The sequence below is a fragment of the Rhamphochromis longiceps genome, linkage group LG4 (genome assembly GCF_057381845.1).
Source record: "Rhamphochromis longiceps isolate RC_006_pf linkage group LG4, R_longiceps_female_GT1.1, whole genome shotgun sequence".
In the NCBI taxonomy this organism is placed as follows: domain Eukaryota; kingdom Metazoa; phylum Chordata; class Actinopteri; order Cichliformes; family Cichlidae; genus Rhamphochromis; species Rhamphochromis longiceps.
Window position 1 is genome coordinate 26083614 of NC_140560.1, and position 25570 is coordinate 26109183.

Here is a 25570-nt window from a genome sequence, read left to right on the forward strand (position 1 = left end):
AAGAAATAGGGAAAGAATTTGTTAAATAAGTGATTTGTGACTATCATACTCCTGGGAAGTGTTTTCCATAAGAATTTACTGCAGTGTACAAAATACCTTGCAGTTCAAACCAGGCCACAGTAAACAGAGGAAGTTCCAGGTGAAATGGGGAAACATTATCTTTAATTTTATTTGCTTTTAGAAATAAAATCCATGCCTGCAGGGCAAAGAAAATAAAACTGTCAACACTTTTGTGAGCTCCCTCTGTATCTTTAACTGCAGCAGACAGCTGAACTTCATACCCTCTTTGTCTCAGTTTGAAGGAAGTCGACAAATGTTGTAAGACAGCACTTCTAATCCTGACCTGAAAGTGGCATCCGTCCATTATCCAACTGTTGGTGCTAGCCAGGCTGATGATGGCAAAAACAGAAAACAATACACTCTAAACATCGTAAAGTCAATTTATAGCTATAGCACAATTCATATACAGGTTTGAAAGGCACTAAAGCACCCACACAGAAACACACACACACACACATAAACATATAGTTTAAAAATATCATGTCCTTATCCTGACTACTACACTATCATACTGAAGCAAATTCTGCACTGGCAGCTCTCAAAGCGCTCAGTAGAGTTATAATATGCTTTATTATACTCGACCCATCCAGCTGAAGATGAATTGGACCCTAAATATAATCTTCAAGGGGAGCAAAAAGTGCATTACAGTAATCTAATTGTGAGGTGAATACATGGATCACTTTTTGTGAGTCAGGAAACTCTTATGTTTAGATTCTTTTTTTTTTAAAAGATTACTGAGCCCTGCCATAATAGCAGTGGTGGAGTGCTGTGAGTACAGTTGGACATCAATAAAAACACTCAGGTTTCTGCCTTTGTACTTTTTCGGCATGAGTTTTTTTATTTATTTATTTATTTCTTGGAGTTGGAGAAAGTTTTGAAATATTGAGTGCTTGAGATCATCAGTGCATCTTTCAAGCTTTTCAGGTTGTCTAAGCAAAGTAACACATGCAGCTGTATGTCAGATTGATAGTGGGATTTATTGTGTTTCAGTATGATGGTTCCAAGAAAGCGAAAAGACTGAATAACAGTGGACAAAGGGATGACTCCCATGAAACACCTCAGAAAATGTGGAATTCTTCAGACTTGAAGTTGTTGAGAGATGCAGTTGAAGTCCATCCATCTATCCAGCCTGTTTCAGCTGTCATGGAGTAACAGGCATAGTATAGCCTGGATAAACTTGTTTTTTCCAATTAACCTAATCCATGCGCACATATGTCTTTGGACTTTCGGAGAAAGCTGGAGTGTCTGTAGAGAACCCACACAAGCATAGGGAAAACATGCAAAATCAAAATGTCTCAGCTGACCACTGGATTTGAATCCAGGACTTTCTTGCGCCACGGTAACAGCACTAATCAGTGCACCACATCTACCTTAGTGCTACACTACTGTGATACCTGCAGTTAAAGGTCGTCCTTTTAAACCCTTTGGAAACATGATCAGTATAACACCTGGAACGTCACATATGCACTGTCACTGACTGAGTGGAAGCTTTCTAAATATATTAAGAACGAGCGAGGAAATTGTCTAAATAATAAAATGCAGCACCAGTTTAGCATCTGTTTAGTGTAATCATTGTTCAAAAGTTGTGAGTCCTTTAACAAGAGCCATTTCAGTGCTTTTTCAGTGTTTCCAGCAGTGACTGAAATAATAATAGGAAGGTGAGCTTCCTCAATCCTGGGTCTGGTGTTACTGATAAGTCAACATGAGCAGATTGTTTGAAATAAAACTGAGAAAAAAAAGTCTAGAAATGTAAATATGGTCTGTGATCTGAAAGGAGAATTATACCACGTTCAGATTTTCCATCTTCAAATCAATCCAGGCAAGCGCTGAATGTACTCAAAGGAAAGATGTTTGCCTATGATGGTGAAGGAAATTAGGTCCTGGCTAAACACGTCAAGGTGTTTTCCTTAAATTTTTCAGCTCCATTCGCCATCATGTAGAGTGAGGGCAATCATGCTGAGGAAAACCTTCTTCTCTTCCCTCTTTTCTTTATGTTTCCGGAGTCTGGCTGTATCACACCACATCGAAAAGCCTCAGCAATTATTCGGTTATTCATCCAAACCTTACTCTCCTCTGTGTTTCTCTTTGATGACTTTCATTAAATCACTATGTGAGACAACGGGCTGAACCCCAAAGGCCAGTTGTTCCATTCTGTGGGTGTGCACCAGCTGGTCCAAGTTATGTTGGGAAACTATTATAGAAGCTCTTCAAATCTGCTTTCTTTTTCCTCCAATGCAGCACAGAGAAGAAATTCTGCTACAGTTTTACAGCCATTGGACTACAACACATCTCTCTTTCAGCCAATGCCTTACAAATGGGGCAAAAGACCTGTCACAGTGTGGATTTAAATGTGTTAATTTCAGCTTTTAGTTGCAGGACAAATCTTTATCTAGGTCATCCATCTTGCGTAAAGGATAGAGACGATCTATTTTTCCTGTGTTGTGTTCCTTCACGTGTCACTTCCTATTTAGATTTCGGGTTAGTGAGTGTCTTTGGAGCACATTTACACCAGGCTGCTGTGCAAGTCTTAGAAGGTGAGCCTGCAGACCCATCAAGATTTGTTTAAGTCAAATACCCCCAGCCTGGTATTTCTTTTATTCAGAGATATTACAATCCCATAAGTGATTCATAAACATCTTAGTGCTCAGTATGAATGTTGCAGCTGACAATCAGATGTGTGCGTGGGTTCACACATGTATGGATCGCAAGTGGTCAGTATCCATTATAGACAGAGTATATTTCAGTGTCTGAAGCACTGACTGTTAATATAAGAAGACTACGAATCAGAAGTGCCCAATTTTGGATGAAAGGGTGGCAAACCACCCAAGCGAGGATGCAGCTATAACCTGCATACATGGATTGCCTGACTAATTATAACATATAAATAAATAAAAAATATGTTATTTACTCAAATTAAAATGCACGTTTCTTGGATAGTTTGTGGCACACAGCAAGCTATATTAATTGTCAGAAATGAGTGTATTAATTAATTCTATATAGTCAACACTACACACACAATTAACAGATTTAGTTTCAGTGACTCAGATTGGTGCAGATCAAGTTTAGCAGGCAACTGGGGAAACCTACCCGTCATTAAAAGCAGCCGGGTAAGATGAAGAGGTGATTTCTTTAAAGAAAGAAAAAGAAAAAAAGCTTCACCACTACCATTTTGTTATAAATGAAAATATTAGACGTAGAGACCGAATTTCTTTTTTCATATCAAGCTGTTGGTCTGCTTATTTCACATGAGAGTTGTGGAGTCTTCCTAGCTTTGTTTTTTATTCACTGAATTTGCCGCTTGATCTGAATATGTGACTTTATTTGTACCCTGTTTCTGCTTGACATGCATTTCTATTTAACCTGGAGTTTGGTATTGTGAAATAATTCATTTGAAAGGACGTGGAAAAAAAAAGTTGAATAAACAAAACAAAGGGCCGCTAATGCTGCTGGTTTATGAGAAGAACTAAAGTGTGCTGCATGGTTAAAGTGGGCATATTAAAAGCATCATAAAACAACAATCAGGATTTAAAACAAACAAGCAGAGTAGTCGGATATGTTTGAGAAATATTACATTTAATGGAAACCTTCAACAGAAGGCCAAAAAACATTTCCTAACCTCAAGTACAGAGAGTTTTATGTGAGCTTGCAGGCGACCACCCACTCAATGCTTCTCTCTGTTCGGCTCTTTCTCTCCTGACTTAGCCACCGCTTCAACCTTCTATAGCACACGGAAGAAAGAAAAAAAAATCTAGGTGATGATGATGTGGGTGGGTGAATGGCTCATCTTCGTGACTGCTTAAATACTGACACGCAAGACTGTCTAGCTAATGTCACGTAAAATTTACAGTACAGAGATATTAACCCTGCAACATGAAATTATTAAGTTCACGCCATTAAACACTTTGCATTCCTTTTCAGTAAAGCCTTTCCACCAGCCAGTGACCCATAGCTCAGAGGACTAGGACACGCTCTGTATTAGGAGAGACAAGGCAGACTAATTTAATTATTTCTGCTGTGATACAATTGTTATGATTGTAATGACAATTATGTTCAGAAAAATGCCTGTTTTCTGTGAGTTGGTGCTTTCCATTCCCACATTAGTCTTTGCTGTCTGTTTAAGGTTTCCTGGGACTTGCTGAAATTATTTCAATATTATATATGTGACAAAAGTTCATTTGTAGGTCAGACATTTAGCTTCATCCGTCTACCATTGTAGACTATTTCACAGGCTACATCTCAAGTGGGAGGGGCAGTAAAACCATGGCTGAATACAAAATCTTTAAAGGTGCAAACCCTGACATCAGGAATAATTTGGTCCTAAAAATAAATAACAGGGTTGTTTTTTTTTTTTTTTAGACCATCTACACCACACTAGGAATAGTTTGGTGTTGGAAAACTGGAGTTATGAATGACTCCTCCGCAATTTACATATTTTTTCTCAGTCATGCAGTTGGCTACATTGGACCTGTGTTGAGTAATAAGTAAGGAGAGTATTTGGTATCAATGTGGCAAATACATGATGCACAGGTCTTGCATCTCCATGAAGGCAATAAGCGACGCACAATCCAAGGCGAGCAGCTGTCTCAGGGGACAGATTCAGCATTAAGGTGTTTGACACCTAGAATGTGCTAATTGCTGCAAAGATGCTGATGTTGTGTAATTCTCCTACGCTTACAATCACAACCATATGAAAAGAAAGAATGGGATCCAGAGGGTACGGGGAAGTTTGGTAGATCTGTTTACAAACAAGTTTGATAGCCACATTTGGCTAATTAATGATTACCATTTGATTGGTAGCAGAAATCTGTGCTCCTCTCATGTTATAGTTTGCATTTTTGCTTGAAGTTGAAGCACCAATGTCTCAAAAGGGCAAATGTGGCAACAGGAAAAAGAAATGAGAGCTTGTCATCTTATTGACAATGACCGACAGCGCTCCCCTGATACCATGGCAACATAAGCAGTTCTGCTCAATAGAACCCATGACGAATCAGGACCTTGATGTTCACTGCTTACCAAGTGAGGACAACAGGGGGAGGGAGATCAAGGGCAGAACTCATTCAGATCAGGAATAGGTCACCAGCTTTATAGAGGCAATGAAATATGATCGCCGGAGTGGATTTCCTCCTCACTGGGAATCAATTAAATGCTCAGTATCATGAATTATGAACATCTAAAAAAGTACATCAAGAAAAGTTATTATACACATGGCGTGGGTGTTGTATATTATTTCTGTAAATACAGAAAATGACCATTTAGTTTGTATTGCCTCATAATGACTATGTTGAGTTTGTGATGTGTTACCCTCTGTTCAAACTGTTGATACTTCTCTCTCACGTTCTTGGATCCACCAGAGGTATAAATGATCAAAAAATATGATCCAACGACTAAAGTATTGTTTTCATTTAATTAGGCATTCAATGTGATCAGAATATGAGAAATAAAAAAACAATCGAGATTTCAGATTCGCAGTGCTTAGCCTGCTTCAGGGACTTACCAAGAAGAAACACATGGCCTGCTGAAAATAAGCACCAAAAACACTTATTGACTGATTGCAATTGTGTGGATGGAAGATTACCAGAGTGCGTTGGAGAGACCGTCTTGGGAAATTCCCTGTTCTATTCCCGAATTACTTAAATTTCTGTTTAATCCCAGGAGCAGGAGTTTAACAAACCAGTTAATTGCAAAATCAGATTAAATCCCTAAAAGCCTTAAAATGATCTCTGTGTGAAGTGCTTCTCAGATGCTCAAGGCAGACATATTATTGTCCCTAGGCAATTTTTATTGTGGCTTCTCTGGTAGAAGCCAACAAGTCTTTAAATCATGAATTCCCACTGCTTATCCTTGTCCAGGACGATACTGAAATATGTTTTGCAATATAACTTTATTGAATATAGTGCCTCATGGACTTGTCTCTGCTGCTGCCAGAAGGAACATTTCTATATTTAAGAGCTCTGTTTTAAAAATTATTCCTATCCATTACACACTTATGTACAGATAAATACATCCAGCCAATTCTCAGACAATGCCTCTCACTCCAGATTAGCAATAAGATAAATATCCTCCTGCTCTTTCTTCAAATTTCAGACAGACAACAGACCATGCAACAGACAGTCCAGTTTGTAATCCCACTGAGGGTCCTATATATCCCTCTGGGTCCAAATCTTGGATTATGAAGGTGACATTGGTGCATGGAGAGTAGAGCTATACACACCTCATTACAGAGAAAGCAGGATAAGACTGAAAAAACATAGACATGTCTGAGCTGGGCGAGGTCACAGGTGGTGAAGTCTGAACAAGCGAGGGGGGAAAAAGCTCTTTCTTTAAAGACGTGGGGTTGAATTAGATTAGCCAAGCATGCTAAGGGTTGTTCTAGTACATTGCTGTACATTGTATAGTACATTGCCTTTCAGAAAATTTAGGGTACAATTCCAATATCAAAATGGTATTCCAGTCAGGACTGGTTTTGCTGAGATACACTCTCAGAAAAAAGGGTACGGTAAAAGTCCAGAGCCATCCGTGAAGACACAAATGTACCCCCAGGTTTAAATGCTGAACATAAAGGTAACTATGTGTAGATTTTTGAGACTTTTACAAGGTAAACACATTCCCATGCACTAAAAACTGTATCTGCATTATTTCCGTTATATTTAATTAATATAATAATATAATTAATAAACGGTATTGGGAGGATAAAAAAAAAGAGAAATGAGGTTCAATATAGATTTTTAATCTTAGATTTTAAGGTTTTACTCTGTACTGCACCATGGTCAGCACAACAAAGAGGTCCTGGGTTTAAACCTACTTTTGTTTTCACAGGTGCAGATGTCATCGAGAAAAAGGTTTTGCGAATTTTAAATAAATTCATAGTTTCCCTGTACCTAATTATAACGTTCTGTTACATTAAGACATAATCTGTTGTGACACTCTGTTGTACCTCCAAAGGTTTAATGAGGTATTTTATTTTCTGAGAGTGTAGAGTGATAAAGTCATTACAGTGGCATACAACTGGGATTTGGTAGGTCTGGCCTAATGGAGAGTCCAAAGTGGTACCAGGCAGGCGGGCGACTGCAACAAATAGTGCTGGGAGACCACAGAATGAGCATTAACGCTAGAAGTGCCTGCACTGGTTAGAGGGCACTTCTCCCTTCATACCTTTCCTCGAGGGAATCTCTGGTTACAACAAGTGGATTTCACTGACGGTGACGCAACTCCCTGTATTCAGAACATCAGAGTATCTGTTATTGTCCTCTGAGAAGTCTTTTACAATAACGCCACAAAATCTGATCAACGTTAAGCTCATAAGAAAATATCTATTTATAATGATTAGGATGATGATAAAACCTTGGGTATCTTTTAAATAAAACCTAATGGGCTTGCACATTGTGAATTTAGTAATAGCACTGGACACACCCTGCAGCTTGAGCTTTTCACGAGTACCGATAATGACACAAACGACTGACAGCGTTTAAGGGAAAGAGTAAAATATTTTCGGAACAACTGAAAAAATTGTTTTCAGTTGTTCAGTTGTTTGCAGAAGAATTACGTGCAAACAAAAATTTTATGGGGATTAGATGAGAATATTTTCAAGTGCTACAGTTTGAAACAAGCACCTGAAGTACAGCTATGCTAGTGCATGAGGGCTAATTAAAGTCAAATCAATTGCTAAGCTAAAAATGTGATTAAAACGAGGCCCGAGGACTCTTTGCACATCTGTTTTAGCTACTGATGAAGCTAAATATAAGTCAAAGATCGAGAACACTGTCAACATGAACAGCACTGAAAAAGTGTTAGTGAGCTGATTACAGCCACAGCTGTAAGGTTAAAGGACAGGGTTTTAAGTTGTTTGATGTAACTGTTTACTGTTTGAAAATAAATTTCTTAAGAAAAATATCATTTTTACTAACACTAACTATGCTGTTCACTTTCACAGATGTTAAACAAATGAGTTTAAGCTAAAGCAGCTAATAATGGGCTTTTTTTATGTTGCAGTAAACTAATTTGGATGTGAATAGCTCTGCTGCATTTGAACAAATAAGTAATCTGCATTATTATTTTCAGAATAACATGCTGAGAGATGTTTAGCTTTGCCGGATGTTATGAAAAACTGTGTTCACAAGTCTAGATCCTGCCACCGAGGAGATCGCGAGCAGTAGCAACACATCAGAATCTGACAGCAGTGAATGCAGTAATTAGACTTGACCCAACAACTCCGAGGTGTGAGTGTGAGGCACAAATCAGTACTTTAGAGGAGCATCTGCTTCATCGTCAAATATAAACGATCCGTTGAATTTATGTAAATCAAGTTGGTCCAACTCAAAGCTAAAAAAGCCCTTTTGGAAAAGGGATTAGAGCTGGATTAGCTATGTCAGCACATACATGCCAACTCCAAGTCCACTGTCTGAGATTAATGCTTGCCCTTCCTATCGGATTAGGATTAGGGTTTGGACAATGTATAATAAATGATTAAGGGCAAGAGAGGAAGGCAACTGTTTTATTAAGCTCTAAAACAAAGTTCAGATTGTTGCTCTAGAAATTGTTGTGATTTGGGAGCTTGTTTTTTTGTCTTTCACTTTCTCCCAGTTATAAATCATGTCTTAAGATAAAAAAAAACAACTACAAACAAAATTATGTGATCATATGCTAAACTTTGTGAAAATAATATTCAGAACAAAAATTAAAACATAAAGGGGCAGAGTAAGTTTTTTATAATGACCTTATATCCTGTTTGTAAATGCTGCTTGATGGTGCAAGGATATTTCATCAGATAGTGAAGATGTCAGCAATCCAAATAGTAACTATTCAGTACAACGTGAAACTAAAATGATTACTGCAACATTTACTGATTTATGAATACTTTTCAGTTTCCACTCACCCTGTTTGAACCTTTTGTTAGCAAAAAAAAAGAAAAAAAGAGCGAAATAGAGAGAACACGTCCTGTTAAAATAGAAGATATGATATTAGACTTTAATACTTGGCTAACTTGGTGCAGCGGTGCTGTAGTTATTACTGTCACTTCTCTTTAAACCACCCGGGACTTTTCTGTGCTCAGCTTGCATGTTTTATCATGATCCCTGTATGGATTGTCTCCAGGTGCTCCAGCTGTCTACAAGAGAAGTGAATATGAGCGTAAATAGTTGTCTGACTTGTGGACCTACCAGGGTGTGCCGTGTTGTTTTACCTCATGTCAACTGGAATACACCCCAGTCTCCTCAAGGACCTCTAAAAGAGTAAACAGGTAGCTTACTCCAGTCTATAGAGGCAGCTGTCTCTGTAGATTGAGGCATCCACCAAGTACCTGAATTATTTTTAGTTCAAAGTCAGCCTGGTTTCTCTGTACATGCCTTTTTCTCTCAGTTCCTTCTGTCAGATGTTGTTTCTAAGGCCACTTAAATGCACAATTTAGAATCTCGCAGGTGCAGAACTGAAAGACTCAGCCAACAAGTCAGATGTTGACTGAATTAATCATCTGCAATGATTTCTGCATGTGTATGTTAAACATGTTAATCGACTCCTGCATGATTAACATCTTGGCACAATACGAAGACGTCTCATTGACATCCTAATGAGGGTACAGTTCATCCTACCGCCTCCACCCAAATTACAAATGTCTGTTCATATGTCCTCTAAACCAAACCTTCTGGTGTTGTGTAACACTTTTATTTCCATTCGCTTTTGTTCAGCTTCTCTGATTCTATTCCCCAGTGGAAGCTGCCAAGTTGATATTTGAAGTCACTTAATTCTCATGGATGCCAGGTGTCTTATTTTCCTTCATCCTAACCTTCAAACAACATCAGCCTTCCTTACAACAGCCTGTAGGGATGTATGCTAACAGCAATTCCCCAGCTGGGAGCCTAGCAATTACAGAACCCCTCATCTATTCCTTTAATTGCAAAGGGAGCTGCTTCCTGGGCGATCAGACTCCTAGCCTGCCACCAGGGAGACTGGCTTCATCACTGCTGGCAGCCTCAGGTAAATGAGGGTGTTTTGCTGGAGAGTTAAATAAAGGTTGTTTGTTAATAGAGGGAGGTGATTCATACCTCTCTTGAACCATAACCTTAGCTCAGCGATTAGTTGTTCTGCTTGATGGATGGGTCACATTGTTTGAGACTAGTTCAAGGACAACACACAATGCCTCAACAGGATATCTAAGTACGATAAAGCATATTAACAGAAGGCTCTAAATATTTTCTGGAATAAAAAGAAATGTGAAAAACAGACTGAATGCTATGCAATCGACAGCAGTATCATCTTTATGAACACTACAACGTGCATGAGGGGGATCGCTCATATATATAAATGGACTCCTGAAGGCTCATCCAGGAACAAAAAAAACAATCCGGTGCATTTCCTAATAAGTCACTTCTGGCCTGATGAGAAACCTGACACTTAATGTGTTTGTGGGGGTCATGGCAACGAAATCCTCTTAGTGGTGGCAGTGGGAAGCCAAGACAGCTAACGTGCTAATTAGCCTGTTAGCGCAACAATGTGTAAAATGGTGATTAGACACAAGATTACACTTTTGCCTGCATAAACCTGAAGCATTGATAACCCACGCTGCTACCCAACAAATAAAACACATTTATAGCACTATCCTATTTTTTTTCTAACCATACCGAAAATCCAAGGATGCCAGAGACTGCATTGTTTGACTTTGATAAAACACACTTTCTTTATTTCTTCATTAAAGATGACAAGACTGCACCTTTTAATCAACATCTCATTTAAACCCAACTAATTTCAATGTTTTTAAAGCAAAGCATACAGTGAAATAGTGCCTCTACAACAACAACGTTGTAGCAAATCATTTTAGAATGACCCTGGATGATGTCGGAACTGCTGAATTGTAGAGGCTGAATAAAACTCAACCACAAATGAAACTTAGATGAGGAATTCTAAAAGGCTATATTGGTTTAGTTTCTTCTGAAAGTAAAGAAAATAAGTCCTCCTTTTCACTCCAGCAGCTGATGTACTGTGGGAAAGGGCATAATTAACACATCCACTATCAGATGCAGTAAGAAGCTGCACAGAGTGATCAATGAGAGCAATTTCAGTACAGATCAATAAATGTGAATGGCTCATATGACTTTTCATATAAATCATTTTCTATAGGCGTTATGAAATCTGGGAGGCAGCTCTTTGGAAAATGGATAAAAACATACAAAACAGATTTGACACGACTCTATTGGAACCCGATCAACATTCTTCTGTAGAGACAAAATAAATAGTGGTTAAGTCAGAATATTGCAGTGGAAATTTATATTCTCATATTAACTTGAATTTGGCTCAAAGGTTGACCATAAACTTGCTACCATTAATGGATCAATGTTTTATTGAGACGCTTGAGAGATCAAGACAATGCCATCACTCAGGTCTAATTGACATGATGAGGAGCTATTACTTTATTGATCTACCTGGCAAGTTGCGCTGGATCAGCTGAGGCCTGTATCGACCTGACTAAGTGGGTCCACAGACCTCTGAGGGTCAGGCAAATGTTAAGGGGATATTACCAGTTTTGTTGTCAGCTGGGTCTGAATTGGGTAAAAAGAAAGAAAAAGAAAGAAAAAGAAAACATAGTGACCCTGATTGTAATACCTGTAAAACTGTGTGCTTTTAGGTCAAAAAAAAGAGAGATTTTGTAGCTCGCGACAAATAAAAACATGAATAAACCTAGTTAGGCAGCTTAGTGAGTTAATATCATAACAATAAATTATCATAAAATAGACTTCTGATCTTTTTACACACCACCAAATACTGTACATAGACTGTAAAACAATAACTCCAGAGTGATATAATTATAACAAAAAGAAATTCCAGATAACCAGCGTGAGCCTGTCATCATTTTTTTTTCTTAGTCCCAACCAAAGTCATGACCAGTCATCTGGTAAAACTTGAAATTAAAGGGTTTATAAAAGTCTCTTAGCCTCTGAACCACCTCTGGGTCAATATTAGGATGGGTCCTGCCTTTGGTTTTACCCAAGCAATGTGGCCTACTGTTCCCCTCAGGTCTCTTAAGGCAGGGGAAGCCTTTTGCTGGGTTAAAGTGGAAATGCTTCTCTGTGACCACCCTCCTCAGCCCAAGAAAGTCCTGGACACGAGCCATCTCACCTGCAGGGTCGGTAATGAGACGCTCTCCGCTAACGAACAGCAGCTGCTCCATGGGAAAGTACTGGAGCCAGCGCTCAAGGTGCTTGGCGTACATGCCAATTTGTACAGCGCTCCATGTGGTGTCAATCAGACCTGCCGAGGTGTTCTTCAGGGTCAGGCTCTCAAAAGAAGGGATGTCTGGCTTCTTGGAGCGGGTCTGAGTGTAGTCTGAGATGGCTCGCGTGACAGGATCCCGGACAACTACAATTAGCTTTGTGTCTTTAGACATGGCGTAGATTCGAGCAGGGACCTCCTTAGTAACATAGTAGCTGGGGGTCTTTTCCATGGTCAGCTGGCCTTCTGATGACTTAGGCATTAATTCCCTGTAAAGAACAAACACAAAGAATTACATTTGCACTGCAGATGACATATTTTGCAAAAACCTACTCTACCATTTCCGCTGTATACTCTGTTTTCCTTTGTAGAGTTAACAGCTTACAAAAGTGCCAATCAAGGACGATGAGATTAGCGATGACATAATATCACTTCATGGCAGCTTTATAAACACTGTCAAAGAGAAGCTAGTCAGTCATCACCAAGAAGACAGTAGTAGAAATCTTGAGCTGCATTAACAAAGCCTGTGACAGTGCATGACGTGACAAGGGCTGGCAGGTAAAGCAGAAGTCCTATCAATCTTCAGTAACTGTGTGGGGGAAAAAAATACACAGATCCACATTCCGAGTACAAGCTGTAAAGGAAGACATCCACCCTCGTGTCCCTCTTGTACCTGCATTAAACATCTAATGACCTAAATCATCTCACAATCATCACACTGAAATATTCCTCAGACTCATTACGTTATACTTAAAAATGCTGGTTTAGCTATGAATAGGCAGCTTTATGCACTTTAATGTCATGCACCTTTCTCCTAATATCAGTATTTTTGTGAGAAATGTGACAATTTGATGAAGCTTTGCATTCCTTTGGAAATATGCTTGGAACCTGTCTGTTCCCATTACTGTATATTCTTCTTAACCCTGGATGGCTCGGGTTGATCATAATATAGCCTGTTAACTGCAGCCCTCACTGGATAATGGCTCAAGTGAGCCAAGGGGGATTAGGACTAAGCCAAACACGCAGCAGCATTAGAGGCTGGTTGGCTGCCTGTTGGCGAACTGGGTGGTTGGCTTGTCTCTAGAGAGAGGGGGAGAGAGATATGTGGCTATTATGATGAGAATCACTGGTGAGCATTTTAAATCCATGAAAAAACAAACAGTTACACAAAGTTTGGATACAACACCACATATTCCTATACAGCTGAGTGCAAGTAGGGAATGCAATTTTCATGCTGGGATCGAGTCATGGAGTTGCTGATTCGACTCTTTTCCTCATCTGGTCCTCATCCATCATCAAAAACATGTAAATAAAAACAGAATGCAATGATTTAGAAATTATAGCATTCCAGTTTTACTTTACACAGCATCTCATTTTTTTTTCTTTTTTTAGAAATTGCATTGCATGTTGAACTAACGTTTTGGTGCCCCGCAGCTCTTAATCAGAGTCTGAGATCTCACGCTGATGTGACAAATGACTTGAATCAAGAGCAGTGTGCACATATCTCTTCTTCTGACAAAGAAATGTTAAGCCATGGTATATTGCCTTGCGTTAACAAGCATCCCTTTCAATCAAACCTCATGTGGGTTTGCATTAGTCACAATGTAAATCTTCAGTTGCTACACTGCATGGTAATATTCTTAGGTTTTGATAGTGAACGGCTGATCTAAATCAAACAACAGGAAAGCAGGGAGTCATGTCATGTCATTAAAACAATTACCACAATTTCCAACCATCTGTTGGTTTAACAACAGCTTTCTTCGTGCAATTCTGCATCAGCAAACCAACAGAATATGGCAAGATTTTGCTCTTCACAGCACTGCGAGAAGAGAAGACTTTAGCTACAAACATCACCCAAACGCTACAGTGGGGCAAAAAAGTATTTAGTCAGCCACCGATTGTGCAAGTTCCCCCACTTAAAATGATGACAGAGGTCAGTAATTTGCACCAGAGGTACACTTCAACTGTGAGAGACAGAATGTGAAAAAAAATCCATGAATTCACATGGTAGGATTTGTAAAGAATTTATTCGTAAATTAGGGTGGAAAATAAGTATTTGGTCACCTCAAACAAGGAAAATCTCTGGCTCTCACAGACCTGTAACGTCTTCTGTAAGAAGCTTTTCTGTCCCCCACTCGTTACCTGTATGAATGGCACCTGTTTGAACTCATCATCTGTATAAAAGACACCTGTCCACAGCCTCAAACAGTCAGACTCCAAACTCCGCCATGGCCAAGACCAAAGAGCTCTCGAAGGACACCAGGAAAAGTATTGTAGACCTGCACCAGACTGGGAAGAGTGAATCTACAATAGGCAAGCAGCTTGGTGTGAAAAAATCAACTGTGGGAGCAATCATCAGAAAATGGAAGACATACAAGACCACTGATAATCTCCCTCGATCTGGGGCTCCACGCAAGATCTCATCCCGTGGGGTCAAAATGATCATGAGAACGGTGAGCAAAGATCCCAGAACCACACGGGGGGACCTGGTGAATGACCTGCAGAGAGCTGGGACCAAAGTGACAAAGGTCACCATCAGTAACACACTACAACGGCAGGGAATCAAATCCCGCAGTGCCAGACGTGTTCCGCTGCTGAAGCCAGTGCATGTCCAGGCCCGTCTGAAGTTTGCCAGAGAGCACATGGATGATACAGCAGAGGATTGGGAGAATGTCATGTGGTCAGATGAAACCAAAGTAGAACTTTTTGGTATAAACTCAACTCGTCGTGTTTGGAGGAAGAAGAATACTGAGTTGCATCCCAAGAACACCATACCTACTGTGAAGCATGGGGGTGGAAACATCATGCTATGGGGCTGTTTTTCTGCCAAGGGGACAGGACGACTGATCCGTGTTAAGGACAGAATGAATGGGGCCATGTATCGTGAGATTTTGAGCCAAAACCTCCTTCCATCAGTGAGAACTTTGAAGATGAAACGACATGACAATGATCCAAAACACACCGCCCGGGCAACAAAGGAGTGGCTCCGTAAGAAGCATTTGAAAGTCCTGGAGTGGCCTAGCCAGTCTCCAGACCTCAACCCCATAGAAAATCTGTGGCGGGAGTTGAAAGTCCATGTTGCTCGGCGACAGCCCCAAAACATCACTGCTCTCGAGAAGATCTGCATGGAGGAATGGGCCAAAATACCAGCTACTGTGTGTGCAAACCTGGTAAAGACCTATAGTAAATGTTTGACCTCTGTTATTGCCAACAAAGGTTATGTTACAAAGTATTGAGTTGTATTTTTATTATTGACCAAATACTTATTTTCCACCCTGATTTACGAATAAATTCTTTACAAATCCTACCATGTGGATTCATGGATTTTTTTTTCACATTCTGTCTCTCACAGTTGAAGTGTACCTCTGGTGCAAATTACTGACCTCTGTCATCATTTTAGGTGGGGGAACTTGCACAATCGGTGGCTGACTAAATACTTTTTTGCCCCACTGTATTAGTGCAATTTATACAGAAGAGGGGTTCTCTTCCTTATACAGTTTCTTCGCCTAATGTCACCTGCTCTTTCTTTTGTCTATAGAAGCTGTGGGTCTTACATATTTATAGTGTTTTTCCTCTCCCTGAGAACCTTAGCTACAGTTGAAGGTGATGGAAAACAACAGAGGAGAGAGATACAAAAAAACTATACTGGAGCCCACTGCAATTATCTTCTCCATCTCTTGAATAAACACAAGTGCAGTGCCGTAGGCCCTTTGTCGAGGCCCGAATAGGCACAAAACCTCACTACCTATCAAACTTTCCACTTAGTCAATGAGAAAAACAACCTGCGTGATGAGGGCATGCATTATTCATCTTAGCACCGATAGAGAACAGGAGAACATCTCCAACTGAACGAGGTCTGAGAGCGAGTTGCCTTAGGGGGGGGCAGATGTAGCAAGCTTTCGCAATTTGTTCTGCTTAATAAACAATGTTGCCTGGAACCAATAGGTTTCAGTGCATCTATCAGTCAGCTATGCAAATGCATTGTCGTTTAGCATTGAGGCACACTGAGCCATAAGGTGCTGACTTTGACCCCTTCATGAATTTTTCATGGTTTTATTTGGCTATACAAAGCTAATAGCCAAATATATAACCATGGTGGCACGGTGTTTAGTTAGAATCCTGGGTTTGATTCCACCAACTGGCTAAGTTTGCACCTGTGGCTGTGTGGGTTTTCTCCAGGTATTCTAGCTTCCTCCCACAGTCCAAAGACAGGAAGTTAGTGGGATTAACTGGTTATTCTAAATTGAATGTGTCTCTACTCTGAGTTGGCTTTTCCAAAGTGTGCCTTGCTTCCTGGCCTATGCAACAGGCATAGTTTCCAGCTTACCTATGACCCTGGTTGTATGTGTGAAACAAAATGGATTGTGTTTTCTGAGTCATGAAGCAAAAAATAAAAAACGCTTATAATTGTCATGTTACAAACTAAATTGCATTTCAGACAAACCTCACTCAGAGCAATAGCAATGGGGAGATAAGGAGAGAGGAAGAGAGTAAATACAAGGATTAGATGGAATCAGGTGCATTGTCGGAGGATGGAGACTGCATGCCCCCACCCCTCTGTTCTGACGCCAAAGTTATCGGCGGGCATTTTTAGATGCAGCGTCTGCATTTTCTTGCCTCAATAGCACAACCTACAGACAGACATTAATCTGGGATTGGTGGGTTGTGTAATGGGCCTCTGTTTTGTCTGCCGGGCAGTCAGGTGTGTCCATTTAACTGGCTGCCGGGGAGACAGGGCTTGTTTCTGGTGCCTTGTTTACATTCATTGCTATCAGGAAGCAGGTTCAAAGGTAGGAATTTACAACATCACTGCATGTAGCTTGGTGCTCAGCTGCTGGGTGATGTCCTCAGTAATGAGTTCAGTAAGGAGCAAGTAAGGTGCAAAAAAACTCCAGGAGGAGGCTTTTTTTTGTATTCTGCAGTATTCTGCTTGACTGACTCTAATTGGCATCTATATTTCAGCTTTCTTAGATCCTAGTGACAAGGGACAGTGCTTGAAAAAAAACCCTCAACGTTATCTAATGGCATGATGAGTTCTAATCTTACCCTGCAGTTCCAAGAGCAGTTGAGCTTCTGTGGGAAACATCCCTCTCCTCGAAGACAGGATGAGAGGTGTGGTATGCAGCCACTCGGAATAATCAGACTAGTGTACTAACACGCAAGGATTTCTCTAGCCATTGTGCGCCTTCCTTTTAAGTATCAAAAACATCGTCATTACACTTTAAATTTCCTTCTTATGGAGCCACAAATAACAGCTTTTGCATGTCCTTCATTATTACTGTCAGTATATGCAGAACTCAAGGCCACCTGGTTGCCTGGTGGAACCAGGCCTGTTTTAAAGAGAGGAGGAGGAGAAACAGGAGGAACAGCCATTCTGGTTTCTCTCACACAACTGCCAGCCTTCCTTTAACATCTAAGAATTCAGGCAATCCATTCTTTACAGAGCTTTTAATCTAAGTCTTGGTGCTCAAAAATGCAATCCAATAACATTCAGCTAATCGCTTAGCGTGCACTGTTTTTTTGTAATTATGACAACAGCTATAAAAACCTTTGTTGCTATCAGTGCATAGTAAGCCTGTATGAGTTACTCGCTACTTTCTTTACACACAGTAGATGAAAAGAGACAACAGTGTGAGCCATCAAATTTAAGGGGGGTTCACAGGAATGTGTTTGTGTCTGAATCTATGGATCAAAGTTCAGGGGTGAACAGTCCTGCAACAGCAGCCAAGCTGAAGTGAACTAGTAGTCACTCAAATGCAAAAAGCACTGACAAACACTTGCATAGTTGTGGATGTAAAAACTGTGACACAGATATAACAGGGCCAGGAAAAACGAACTAATATGATCAAGCTTTAGTGTGCTGACTGAATAAGCACAAAGTTGTCGAGAGCTTAATAGCATTAATATATCGGAGCCTCGTCAGCTTAGCTTTGTATTGTTTTGAGCAGTAATGGAATAGAAATAGTGTACATTAAAAAGCTTAAATTGTGTTTTAGAGTTATTATAAAATAGAAAAGAAATCCAACATCTATGTTTCTGGCATATGTGATGTTTGGAACAATTAGACTATTCCTCACAGATGCAAGGTGGTTTGAGAGGATCAGAAAACGAAAACAAGACTTCAAAGAAGAAAAACAAAGATGGCTGAGGCAGACTGGTTGTTTCTAAAGTTGCCCTGACTTTCTGTCAGGGAGTCTCTGCAGCAGAGTGAAAGACAGCTTCAGGAAACAACACATTTTCCCTGAAGAAACTACAAAAGAGAGAGATGAGGAAGTCAACAACTCATGGGGATATAATGGAGTGAACTTGTTTTGTTTCAGTGTTTCCAAAGTGCTGTAATAAGTGCTGTGGTTTGACAAATTGCCTCAAGCAAAAGCCCAGGGGGTTGTTGCAGCAAATTAAGCCTCCAATCTCTGGAATAGGGAGAGGATGCGCACATTACTAGTATCGACGATTTATAGGATTTATTCTAGGAATTGCTAGCAAACAAAAAGGTCTTTGTAGGAAATGAAGTTCTTAAAGTGCAAGGTTTCATGGTTTGCTGGGAAAAAAAACCCCCAAAACTTCTTTTCTTGTGAGTGTGCTGACACATTAGTTTAAGCCGGGTGATACCTTCATCGAGAGCTGTCTCACTTACACCAGTTCTCATGTGTCCTTGCAGCTAAAAGTGTTGAGTGCGCAAAAAGATACCAGTGGATTTAAATAAACCCGCTCCTGGGAAATGCAACTTTTCGCACAGAAAATCTGAAAGTCAACTTTCGGGCTAAAAAAGCTTAAGCGTAGTGTTTGAGTCTTTTCTTGGGCGGGTTCCAGTGAATGCTCTTCCTGATGAACTCCTGCTGGGCTTCGTCAAAGGGCACTTTCACCCTTTTGAGCACATTTGCATACAAAGTGAAGGCAGAGAAAACATGTTTCACACTAATTGTCTGCTCTTTTATTGTCAGGGTTAATGCAATCCTCAGGGGTTCTCCAACATCCCTTTTCATGGAGCTCCATCACGCAAAAGTAAGAAAGGACTCACTTTAAATTTACTGCCCTCTATCTGCCGCTGGGCTGCAGTAAGCTCCCCCGGGGCTCCAAGGAGGATTAGGCCCTGTTCTCCGACACCCTCCATGAGTTAGTAAGAAAGCTCTTCATTGTTCTATATTTGGAACCTCAAGAGGAAAAACATGATTACAGCAATTAAGTCACATCTACTGCACAGAGCCCAAAAGACCTTGATCAGAGCGTTGAACAGAAGATAACCTGTCCAAAAAGATATAGAGGAGGAAGTTAGAATTGTGCTAAAAAAGCCATTCCCACGGCTTTTGGAAGTTGCCTCCTGCGCTTTGTTCGAGTAAGCATGTGGTATTGTATGTCTGCTTCGCTTTTTTTGCCTTAGAGTGAAAACATGCTATATTGTGGTTGGCCTCCTGCTGGGCGAGGGCCCCTCCTCTATGTGGGGCTCCAGAGGGATGGACACAACAGACCTCCAACAGAATGGAACACACCAATCACAGCAGATAAATGGTGCGGGCACAACTCAATGCCACCCCAGGAGCTAATAAGCCCACCCAGCAGAACGCACCTCTCCCCAAGCCACTGCTCACCATTAGTCGGGGGGCAATGAAGTGAAAGATATGGGCCAACAAGTCAGTGGATGCCTCTTTCTGGCTTGGTTAGTGTGGACACAGGATTGTCTGATGACTTTTTTTTCAGCAAAAGCTCAAATGTATTACAGAGTATACTTTTAAAGATCATCCAGCAACAATGCACTCTTCCTTAAAGGCAGCCGGAGGTTTTCTGAGCACCACTAAATGATCATTAAGGGCTGACTAGATGTCACAGGGCTGTGCTGCAAGGGGGTCAATTTGTGGCACAGCGATCTCACTGTGACAACTCAAGCCGAGTTGTTTTAATTAGCTGGATCACCTCTCTGAAAAAAGAAGAAGTCTTCATTACGCATTAAACATTCTCAAGATCAAACTGCTTCTCACAGCCACTAACTGTGTGTTTAGTGTGCATGTGTCACTGTGAACAAGAAGTAAGTATGCCTCACTTATCTGTAAAAGGTTTTTTTCTTGGACTTTTACTTAATGAACATTAAATTCTATCCATCTTTAATGATGGTATTTCCTTTTCTTTAAGCCATCATTCATTCCAGACATGTGTTACTTGTAGATTAAAACAGCATGAAGACTAATAAGTGTTCAAGCGCAGGACGGTTTCATGTTATTTTTGAGTCTACAGTGATGGACAAAAGAATTTCTCCGTAGACATTGATCATCCAAAAATGCCCTAAACCTGTCCGGAAATTCTCAAAGGAGCTTAGGCAAGAAGTCCTTTGAACAATGCTTTGCTTCCCCTATTGTAGCTCTATGAAGCCAGCTTTGAAACAGTGTCTACATCCTTTGACATTGCCTGTTAATCCCTGGGCTCAGTCAAATGGACACCTGAAGCAGCAGTATCTCCTATTATCTCTTGTTAACAATGTGGCTGCTCTGATGTAAAGCACTCAGTTCCAATCTACAGTATTTTCTTTTTCCACTAAGAGTAGTGCATTGTTATTGTGCAGCTGAGGTGATAGTAAAGAGCTTGCATACAAGGACAACAGTTGCCATGACAGAGAATACAGTAAAAATGTTGCCTTATTCAGTGTTTAAGCAACCAAAGATCTGTGATGAGAGCCTCTGATCGACTGAGCTTCTGAAACAAATTACTCCAAATGAATCAACAGAAAGTTGAATCTCACTTCAGGAAGTTAGATGACAGTTTTATGTAACTTGCTGACTCCTAGCTATAAACCAAAGGCTATTACTCTGAACCGCATCCAGAATTCAGGTCAAGTCTAAATGGAAGCTCTGCATTATCATTTTCTCCCTGGTGCCTGCTCTCCTTTTTGGAAAGCCAGCGAAAGTCAAGATCCAAGGATAGATGTAGAAAAATTCCGGGAACTGTCAGTCAGGGTCAAGCAAACATGCACAAAATAACTGTCCTTTGTGTAAATCGACACAACTTGGAAAAGCGGCCAAACAAAACTGCGCAAATGATAACAATTTCCCTTTATTAAAATGTGAATTCGTACTGTGTCACTTATTCAAGTGCTTAGAGTGCATTAAAGGTTTGACTTCACTGACAGTTGTTAAAACTGTAAAAGTTTGTCATTTATATGCTAAAAGCCTGAACCTGCTCTTCATGCTGGTAGATATAGAGATTATACAGTGCTGCAGATATCTCTATGACAGGAGGAAACAAATAACATCTCACCAGCAGTATTTATTTTGTGGATAAACCCCATGGTTGAGCTTCAGTTAGAGGCAATGAACCTGCATGGTGTTTCCTCCTTTCCACAATGGATATTTTACATTATATATTCCTCCTTCATGATTGGTAATCAGCATGACAAACTGTGAATCTGTTTAACTAGAGCCCATAATACATGACACACTCTACACTACATAATCTCAGTATGAGTGTTTGTATTTATTTATTTATTTAATTCATTATTGTTAATATTCATAAAATAGAAATCGAGTGTTACATGGTTTTCGCTGTGACAAATACACCGCGTAAAATTATTTTTCTTTTTTTTAATGTAATCTCTTGGTTTCTTCTTCTTATCAACTTTCACACATAGCTCGATCATCAGAGCTGATGTTATGAGGCTACCTGTCAAAATGATTTACAGGCGTAACTTTTGGTTAAGTGAGGCTAGACTTTCAGGACATGAAAGGCTTTAGTAGAAATGTAAATATAACTGTGTCTTTAATAAGCCAGGGGAGAAGGTGGTTGTTGGGTTTTATGAAGATTGAAAATATGACGATCAATCACAGCAATGTAAACCTCAATTATTGCGATACATTTGCAGACAACTGGAGATTTATGTCCACATAAGTAGCCCACGTTTCAATGAGCAAACAGCTTTTTGGAAAATGAGGCATGGCGTGTTTTTGTAGCGCTCGTGTGCGTGACTCGTGGGTTTTTAATACTGCACTGTGAGGATGAGTGAGCTAGTCTACCTGTACCACTCCAGTCCTTTATCGTAGTTGCGGTCGAAGAAGTGCGGCTCCGCTCCCACCGCTCGGATGTCCGGATGCAGGCGCAGAAACTCCAGCAGCGCCCGGGTGCCTCCTTTCTTCACTCCGATGATGATTGCCTGGGGCAACTTTTTACTTTCCGACTCATTGAGGGAACCTGACATGGCATTATCATCCAACGCTTTCGCCTCGCCTCTAATTTCATCCCACTCGTCTCCTCTGCTGTCCAACTCGTTCTCGTTATTTAGTAAGTCCCTGGACGCTCCTAAAGAGGACCCCTGGTTGTCAACTTCTGCGTGGTTTTCGCGTCTGTTCACCGATCCGTACGTCAGGTTTGGAACAGTGGAGCAGTAGCCAACACAGCAATATATCATATACACCCAAAGGGACAGCATTATGCAAAATACAAAGAGTTTGTTTTTCACGTGGGATGATGGCACAACATGTAGACTGTGTATAATCGGACTATATTCCATAGGACCGCCGTGACAAAGTTGTATTCCAGTTACTTTGCATTTTGACAAAGCTGCCTCACTCCTCTGCCATAGTTCTGCTCCTGGACAACCGCTGCGCAATTTCCCAAAACATAAATTAGCGTTTAACCAACATGGGAAGTAAAACTGAACTGCATATGCTCATCTAGTTCCACTTTAATACCTGTAAAAATACTTTAATTTAAAATAAAAACAAAAAAACTGAGCGGCAAAAAGCAATTCGAACAGATCACCAGTTGAGCGATATGCGCGTCAGGAACCAGCTTGCCTCCCATCACTGCCTCTGAGCGTCTGAGCGATCACTCTGAGGCACCAAGTTATTTTCAGGCGAGAGCGTCAAGCAGAGAAATTATCACTTCCGATAAGCTTTTCAAAGTAAGCGTTGTCAAGTGGTAAAAGAAATCTATACATACGGTCTACACTCGCATATTCACATTTTATCCATGATTTGTCTTTATTTAATACATTTTTCCTTATATAGATTTTTTGCATACGCTACTTTAATACAACTGCAATCTATAGACAGTGGATCAGATTATAACTTTAAATCTATGGCAGGATATTATCCATAGACAAATAATAATAATGATGATGATAATAAGTAGAAGAAGAAGAAGAAAAACCTATTGTAGCTGACGCTGAAATGTTTGTGTGGGTTGCCATGACAACACCAAAGTGAATCTGAGATCGTTATTGTTTTCTATTTGTTTTCTTTATTTGCTTCTCATGCTTGTGTACATTTGCAGTAGGAAAGGTAATCTATGAATCCAGTGATATATCCTGCTTATAAGAAATGTTTCTGTTAAAATATTATTGTGAAGTAGTCACTTCCTGTGAGTTGCGGGAACCGGAAGTTGTGCGCGGGAGAGACAAGACAGAACGGTAACACGGCGGACTTTTCGGAATATACAACTTTTCTACTGCTGGTTTTACAAGGCGTACACGGTAAAAAATCATTATGCTGTTATTTGTTTAACACTTGTGCACCTTGTGAAAGGAAATAAGTGGCTGAGATGAATATCATATGTGCTATCGATATTATTTTACTTGTTTCTAGTTTTCACGGTGCTCCATGATTGTGAGAGGAATAAAAGAATTGTGGACATCAGTACGAAGCGTGGATTCTTTCGACCAGAGTAGAAACAGTGAAAACGTGTCCCAATCCATCTGGAGGCTTCGGTGTGCAAAGCTCTTCTCATCCTGCAGCAAGCTACAGGTCTCGGTTTGCAAACGCGCTTCCCCTCCTGCAGCAAGCTACAGGCTTCGGTGTGCAAAGCTCTTCTCATCCTGCAGCAAGCTACAGGTCTCGGTTGCTTCTCATCCTGCAGCGAGCTACAGGCTTCAGTGGACACGTTGCTTTGCATTTTGTGACAACCAATCGGGAGCTGCAGATTCAGCGGACACTCCAAGAAGCGGTTTCAGGCTAAAGCGTGAGTCCTCAGGCTATATTGCGCAGTTATTATGCCTCATGAGTTGATGGATAGAACATGAGCTACAAATTTGCTGTAATGGACAAGGAATTAATAGTGTTCAAATTTCGGATTGTGTAAAAAAAAAAAAACAAACAAACAAAAAAAGAAAAAAAAAAAAAAGAAAAAAAAAAAAAGGACAATCTGTTGAAGTTCTGGAAATTATTGTTGTTTTCTTACCTGTTGCTTGCAAGCTTCATGAAGGCTGAAACTGAAAATTTATTTGCTGTCATACGTAAGAATCTAAGCTAAGGTTCCTTTGTGTTAATTTTAATAATTCTCCGCCTATTACATCCATTCTTGTAATTACCTTAGTTATCTTGTCCTCTTCATAAGATACCCCCTTTAAAGTCTGAAAATGTCTAAAGATGGTCATAGTCACCCTGATGTTATGTCAGAAGTACAAGATGCAGGGGATTTGGAAGAGAAAAAAAGTGTAGTGTCTGAGAAATCTGAGACAAAAACAAGAAAATCCTCTCGTGAAAGGCGATTAACGCCAAAAATGCAGGAACTGAAAGATCAAGAGTTAACTCAAAAGGAGAAGAGGTTCAAAGCAACATACGAGAAATGGAAAAGCAACGTAAGAGACATTCGCACAAAGTTAAAGCAAGTATGCTCTGAGAGTGACATGTATGATATGATGGATGAGGCTGAGAAGCTTGAGTCTGAATTAAAGGAACAGTATGACAGAATTCGACTCCAAACCTCACCAAGTCAAGAATTTCGAAGAAAGATCGATGCATGCTCAGCCGTGACGGCCGACTTGCTGCAGCTGATGAGAGTACGTCTGACTGAAGATGAAGGTGAGTTTGACACGGTGGCGGAAAGATCAAGGTTACGCATGCTACTTGATAATGAATATGCTAGGTCCATATATGGATCCACAGCCTCCAGAGTTACTGCACCCAGCTGTCACAATTCTAACCATCTCTCAGAGTCACCTAGCATTCCAGCTATGAGAGCGGAAGTGGCTGCTCAGCTGGCTGCAAAGAAAGCCGAAATTGATATGGAAGCTGCCATCGAAGCTCAACGTCAGCAGTTGAGAAAACTTGAAAATCAGAGGGACATTGGTGTAATTCAGGCAAAGCTAAATGTCTACACTGAAGAAGAGGGAAGGGATGGGACACGCAGTCCTCCATTCAGCAAAGTGAGTGATGCACACCCCTTCGCTCACCACATCCCAGATCAAGAACGGCAGGTTGTGCAAAACGAGACATCATTGGTCCAATCGCTACAAGAGTCATTAGCTCTTACTCGCTTGCCAACTCCAGAACCTTCTGTATTCTCGGGCGATCCTCTGAAGTTTACAGAATGGAGCATAAGCTTCAAAGCC

General features: G+C 40.4%; 1 protein-coding gene and 1 long non-coding RNA gene across 3 annotated transcripts; one reads left to right on the forward strand and one right to left on the reverse strand.

Moving 5' to 3' along the window:
* Nucleotides 1-11172: 11172 nt before the first annotated feature.
* Nucleotides 11173-23050, reverse strand: hs3st3b1a (heparan sulfate (glucosamine) 3-O-sulfotransferase 3B1a). 2 transcript variants are annotated; one of them, XM_085404113.1, is made up of 3 exons: nt 22257-23050; nt 12166-12527; nt 11173-11588 (listed from the first exon to the last, which is right to left on the reverse strand). In XM_085404113.1, the coding sequence occupies exons 1-3, from the start codon at nt 22748-22750 to the stop codon at nt 11542-11544; spliced, it is 903 nt and encodes a 300-aa protein (XP_085260239.1). In that variant the 5' UTR covers nt 22751-23050; the 3' UTR covers nt 11173-11541. The 2 variants fall into 2 exon arrangements, with proteins under 2 accessions (XP_085260239.1, XP_085260238.1); XM_085404112.1 differs by having other exon boundaries at nt 11173-12527.
* A 355-nt stretch (nt 23051-23405) lies between these two features.
* Nucleotides 23406-24884, forward strand: LOC146671759 (uncharacterized). Its single transcript, XR_014911494.1, has 3 exons — nt 23406-23713; nt 23826-23984; nt 24072-24884. It is a non-coding gene; the product is annotated as an uncharacterized LOC146671759 (long non-coding RNA).
* The last annotated feature ends 686 nt before the right edge of the window (nt 24885-25570 follow it).

Bases quoted from the DNA above. Each gene is read 5' to 3' on its own strand.
- hs3st3b1a (XM_085404112.1), bottom strand. From the start codon at position 22,750: ATGGAATATAGTCCGATTATACACAGTCTACATGTTGTGCCATCATCC. The intron at 12,528-22,256 runs GTAGACTAGCTC...TGTTCTTTACAG, and splicing joins AAAGGACTGGAGTGGTACAG to GGAATTAATGCCTAAGTCAT.